Source organism: Oryzias latipes, chromosome 24, assembly GCF_053564925.1.
Source record: "Oryzias latipes strain Hd-rR chromosome 24, Olatipes_Hd-rR_3.1".
Lineage (NCBI taxonomy): Eukaryota > Metazoa > Chordata > Actinopteri > Beloniformes > Adrianichthyidae > Oryzias > Oryzias latipes.
The window spans coordinates 16,209,692-16,215,691 of NC_136260.1; the positions used below are offsets into that span (position 1 = coordinate 16,209,692).

The 6,000-nt window shown below is 39.1% G+C and overlaps 1 protein-coding gene across 6 annotated transcripts in view; it reads left to right on the forward strand.

The window, feature by feature from the left end:
* Positions 1-5,612, forward strand: part of utrn (utrophin) — a 143,423-nt gene extending 137,811 nt beyond the window's left edge. For 4 of the 6 annotated variants that reach the window (XM_023953087.2, XM_023953086.2, XM_023953088.2 and 1 more), the window contains 4 exons: positions 2,269-2,344; positions 2,525-2,608; positions 3,912-3,937; positions 4,451-5,612. In XM_023953087.2, the coding sequence (XP_023808855.1) occupies positions 2,269-2,344; positions 2,525-2,608; positions 3,912-3,937; positions 4,451-4,459 (195 nt within the window). In that variant the 3' untranslated portion in view covers positions 4,460-5,612. The remainder of the gene's footprint in view (positions 1-2,268; positions 2,345-2,524; positions 2,609-3,911; positions 3,938-4,450) is intronic. The other 2 variants (XM_023953091.2, XM_078942977.1) reach the window with 1 other exon arrangement.
* The last annotated feature ends 388 nt before the right edge of the window (positions 5,613-6,000 follow it).

Genomic DNA, 6,000 nt, shown 5'->3' on the forward strand with positions numbered 1-6,000 from the left:
AAACTCTAAATAAAAATGTATAGATTAAGACAAGGTGTGATAATGTCAATTTAAACCTTACATTGCTCCTCATTAAAGCACAGGTTTATTCTGGTGGTCTCATCTGTAGCAAATATGTTTTCATGGTTATTTAGTTGCAGTACAGGTTGCATTCTCAGAAGTTACATGGAACAGATACATTTACCTCAAGTAATTATTACTTATTTCAACCACATTTTCTTCAACTTTGTCTATAAAGTACTTTTTTTTTTTTGAAAGGAGCAAGTAGAAAAGGGCACACCCGTGCATTCACTCAGTCAGACAAGTATTGTACTTCAAAACAGTTCTATATAAAAAACAATCTAATTAAATGAACCCCTGTTGAAGATGGATGTTCTACATTGAGGAGAGTTTGTCCTATAAGCAAGTCTTCATCATAAACATAGACTGAACTTACAATCATCTCCCACGTCTAAGTGGTACTTTATGCCTTCAGCTCCCAGGCTGCATTATTTCATTAACAGTCACTCCATTCCCCTAAATATGTCTTCCTAAAGTTAGATTGTTCAGCTCCAGTCCTGATAGATCAGAACAGAAAACTGTGGTGCCAGGGAGCTGTGGGGCAAAGCACTAAGTCATAACAATTGGGGGGTGGGACCATGTAACAAAGCCCATTTTTAAAGGGCGATGAGGAACCCTTGACCCTTTTGTGTGGAATAGCATTCACCGCATTAGACATTTCTGAATTTAGAAGAAAAGGTTCAGAATTTTTAAGATAAAATTACTTATTGGGATACATTTGCTTTATATGATTTAATGTATTTTGTTTTTTTAAATTACATAATTTAAATGTTTGGGCTCATATTGGAAGTCCTTAATCTAAAAACTATATACTTTGAGGTTTCTGATGTATTTTAAGGACATATTTGATGTGACTTTCACCTCAATCATATTTGGAATAAAACTGCTATATATTTAACCCATAATTCATTTACTGTACCTCTGCAGCTTAAAAACAATGAAAATTATGTTTTTGGTGCTTTTAACATGTTCTTAGCATTTTATTGATGATGGAAGGCATATATAAAGAAAATTGAGATTAAAACTGCAATTGTGTTTTTTTCAAATAGTGGTGATTCAGGAGAGGTAAAATAAATACAGTTGGGAAAGGATCGTTTTTGTTACGTAGAAAATACTCTGGGTGGGCCACCAGCTCCCTGTTCAACTCCATTCTGATGCATCCACCTGCAGATCCATATATGTTCTAATGGTTCTAATGTGTTGGAAAGGTATCTTCTGTGGTTCTTATTTGAAAGTGCATCCCCCCCCCGCATCGTCCATCTCCCTTTGAAATCCAGACCATCCACATCATTGCAGACTCTGTAATACAGTTGGTATTCTGAGGGCATTGTTGCTGTCAGTACCGTTCACACATAACATTGTTAGCTAATCGCTTTATTTTTGAGAAGAAAAAGGAAATAAAACCAATAACCTGACATAAAAAATTCACACTCTCTGATATGTGATTCCGTGAAGGCCTGAAGGCTCCAGGATCTGCAGCTTTTGCTGAGTTTCAGAATAATAAACTCCACCGGCTTGTTTTCACTCCTTAAATTCCGCCTCACGAAGGCCGACCAAAGACCTGAACTTAGCTATTCCTAGGTACAGCTGGAAAGACCGACTGTGCTCCAGGGACTTTTTCAAAGCGTTAACCTCAGACCAGCAGATAATAGGGTGAAAAGAAGAGGAGTTATTAAAGAGAAGGTGCACTGCGGGCCCAATATACATTTTATTTTGTAGCTGAGTGGATCGTGAGGCGGTGTTTTAAATGTCACTGGACAGAAGCGTCTGTTCCTGTGTGTCAGGAAAACATAGTTTCTGGATTTACAGTGGTTTTATCCTGGCGGCAAGAAATTTAACCTGCAGTTTAGCTGAAATGTACCTTTTCAGTCAAAGTTGCAGCACTTAGGGGGTTTAAAGAAAGAAACTAGACTGGAAACCAAAAGATAAGTTATAGATTTCGCACAAAAAAACAAAAAATGTTAGATTTATTTCACATTTTTGCCGTTTGTAGAATTGATTTTTGGTTGTTTTTTTCCACACATAATCTATAAAAAAACAGAAATATCAATAAAACGAGCTGAAAAAAGGTTGTATTTAGCAGCATATGTGGTCATATGTTGTGTCTTTCTTTTTGTGTACATGCCAGCAGCATTCATGCATCTCTCTCAGATACCCAATTGGAATAATATTAACCGATTTTGGCATTTTCCTTGTTCTTCGTTTCAGCCGGAGGTGGACTCGCGGGTAAATGGCGCATCCTCTCCTGCTGTGCAAGATCGAGGACCACTTACAGAAAACTCAGGTGAGGAACCGTAGCGAATGGTCGCACACACACACACACACACACATGGTCAGAACACAGAAAGGAGAGCGACTCATTTCTTGCTGTGACAGTACTTTCCTGAGTTTGCAGCCATGTAAAGTGTGGCTGCTGATAAAAAAGTAAACCCCTCTGCGCCTTTGTGTGTGCACATGTGTTCAGATGAGCTGCTGGACCCTCACAATAGCAGCTCTGACCTGGCAGATGTAATGGAACAGATTAACAGCTCCTTCCCCGCATGCAGTCGTAAGTCCTCCTCTCACAGCGTTTCCTCAGCCTCATTCGCATGTGTGTGTTTCACCATGTGGTCAAATCCAAGTAATCCATTCTAAGATTGCTTTTATTTATCATTTTGCACATCCTCATCCACCTAGTAGGACACTTTTAGTCTGAAATTGTCAGTTCCTATATTTTGAAAGCCTATTTCCAACAAGTGTCAATTAAAGAACTAGAAATAAAAACAGTGGAGAGGCAGCAGTACTTTCCCAAAGCCGTCATTAATACTTCCAGCTGGAGTTCATCATCCACCTTTCAGTTCCTCTCAGCAAGCCAGGACCTTCCTCTTTTACCGCCTCACATTCATTCTTTCATTCTGGGTGTGTGTCTGTCAGGTGTCAAGTTCTATGGGATGACAGTGCAACATCTTCTGCAAACTCGGTCTTTTTTAGTTCATGTGGAGCCTCCTGATGAGTTCCTGTGATAGAACCACCTGTAGGGAATTTGTTGTCACAAGGGTTTAAATCTAGTCAGAAAAACCTTTGACCCACTCCAATGAAATGTGTTTTTTATGGTGTTTTTTTACTTGTCCTTGTGGTGTTTTTCTCATGATGAAAGACATATATAAAGAACATTTAACTTAAAATTGTATTTCTGAGTATTTCTTCATAAAAATTCTTGTGAATTAGGAGCAGAAGACATAAATGGCGTTTGAGGATAGCTCTAATATTGCTCCCCGTTTTTGTTGCACTGCTAATGCTTGGTTATTAGGGGCTGTGAGCTAGCGAAGACGGTGTAACCAAAGGGATAATGGGAAATGAGGGCAGGCTTACTCCTCACAAACAGTCCCACCCACAACTCAGAGGCAAATTTCTGATGAATTATTGCCGCTCTGCAGAAACTATGTCCTAGAAAACGACTCAAGCTTTTGATTTTTGCTAAAAAAAAACAAAAAACGGCACAATCAAATCTAAAAGACCACTGAGAATGCTTTGAAAAAAGATCAAAAGGTGATTGGAGTAGGTCTTCAAATATTTATTTTTTGGTGGTTTTAATTATGTGTAAAAAAAAGATAAATAAAATATTTTCATTTTACACTTAAGCTCATTGACTTGACTTGAAACTCCTAGGGGGGCTTAGGTTAAAATCCATTCTAATCTTGCAGTCACTCCAGTGTTATTAGACTGTGCAGAGCTGTGAGGCGGAAGGACTAAGCAGTGCAGGAAAAGTGAACAAGTGGGAGGCTCCAGATTTAGTTTGAACTCATCAAAACAAAGATAAATTGGAACGTTTGAGTATTTAACTGCTGTTCTCCTCTTTTGTCTTCCCACAGCTTTGAGTCTCCCATCAAGACCACAGGTAAGATGAGCTTTTTCTAGGATTTTTGCTGCCATCAGAACTCTAAATCTTTTTCTTTTTGCTTATTCTTACTGCTTGAAAAAGATCAAGAGATTTGAATTGCAGCACACTGGAGAGATAATTACAGATTTGTCAAAAGCCAAGCCATCCATGTAGCCTTCACCTGCCTCTGTAGCAGGTGATCAGTGAGAGGAGGGGACCTAATGGATCTCAGGAGAACATGATTACTAACCCTCCCCTTTTGTACTGCTCTGAGGCCATGGTGCATTTTGGGACAGAGAAGCTGGGAAAACATCTGTTATCGACCTTTTCCCACTGCCGGTATTCCTCTCTGACCTGCTCCATCAATTCTAGCAGTCTTTTCAAAGCTCTTTGCACTCACAAAATACTTTTTGTGACCTCAGCCTATCAGCAATTATCCCTTACCCTTCCTATTAATTTCTGGATGTTGTTTTTTTATGTCTGAAATTGTCTAAAAAAACTCAACCTTTTCTCATCTTCTACCTTTTTTAGGTGATGTAAGGACTAAAAATGGAGTTAGCTTGTGTGAACGCATGAGTTCAACCCCATTCCCAAACCAACCATCCCATCTCCCAAAATCCCAAAGATGCACAGGAGCGGACAGCTAATCCACTTTAACCACCTTGTCTATGCAAACTGTACATTTTACCAGTTGTAGGCTGTACCTGATCTTGTTTAAATGTGAGATTTTTCATTAGACGCAGAGATGTAAAGTAAATTATCCAGATTTTTGGAAGAATCCGTTTGGGTTTTTTTTTTCTTTTTCATTTCCCCCCTTAAAATGGGAATCCAACTGTTACACAATGTTCCTGTCATTCCACTGCTGTGTTCCATCTAATTCCCTTCTATGTATCCATGGAAGTACACACTATTCCTGGAGAGTCGTTGAAAAGCATCCACCATTAAATCTGCCCTGTAGCATGCCTCCATGTCAGGTTCCCCTTTAAAGCGTTCAAATGCCGGCTGATTGTTGAATGAAAAATTTACCCTTTCTGTGCCTATACAGTTTGTCATTCCATGTGGGGACTACGTTTTGGAAAATCTAGATTTAAATCGTAAGATGTGTTGAACCTGGGTTTGTACGAGTCGTCACATGTAGAATAGCTAGTGTGTTTATTATTATTATTATTATTGTTTTTTTGCTTTTTTTTTAGGAACTGTATGTTGAGAAATCAGAGGAAAGCCATGATTGCCTTGCTACCTCAGACTCACAGACACAGTTTTGTTCTTGTGGTTCTTGTTAAACAGTTGTGATCACTTGCAGTTTTAGCTTACTGTGTTGGTGTACACTGCAATGAGGATTTACCAAGTATATATAAAGAAAAAAAAGTCAGCACTGTACCACAATGTGGACTGCCGAGGCTCCCTCTCCCTCAAAGATCACTCTGGTTTGTGGTTTTTTTGTTTACTCCCACTGGCCTTCTAGCACTGGTCCCTCACTGTGTTGTGTTTTTGTGCTCTATGCTATTCTGTAAAAACGTGTCAGGCTTAACAACACTACTTTAACCTCGTCTGATTTAAACCAATACAATCATGATGAACCTTACCATGGCAGAACTGTGTCGCCCCTCCTGAGGTGTGTAAAATAGATCGACTACACTACATGTAATATGGCTACGTTGTTTTATTCAAAATAAAATTTTTATATCAATAACTGTCGTCATTGTTGCTTTTTTCTTTGTACTTCCATCTGGAAATAATTACAACGGAGGGATTCATCACGCCGTGTCCTGATTTGCGAAATATTGGCCTCATTGCAGGTTCCTGCCAAGATGTCATCCAGCCAGGCCTGTTATTATTTATCAAGTAAATTGATCACACCGTATGAGGATTTGTCACTATTACGTGTTTGCAGATGAGCATGATGCGCTGTACAAAACAAATTACTCAGGACGAGTGGTAAAAGGTTATTAACCCAGGAGAGGATGCAGGAAAATAATCACAGGGGTGGGGGTGGTAGACAGGACCTGCACAAGGAGTCTTAAAAATGTCCGTTTGGGAACGGTTTGCTCTTTAACTATGGCTGAGTAAAATTAGGCATT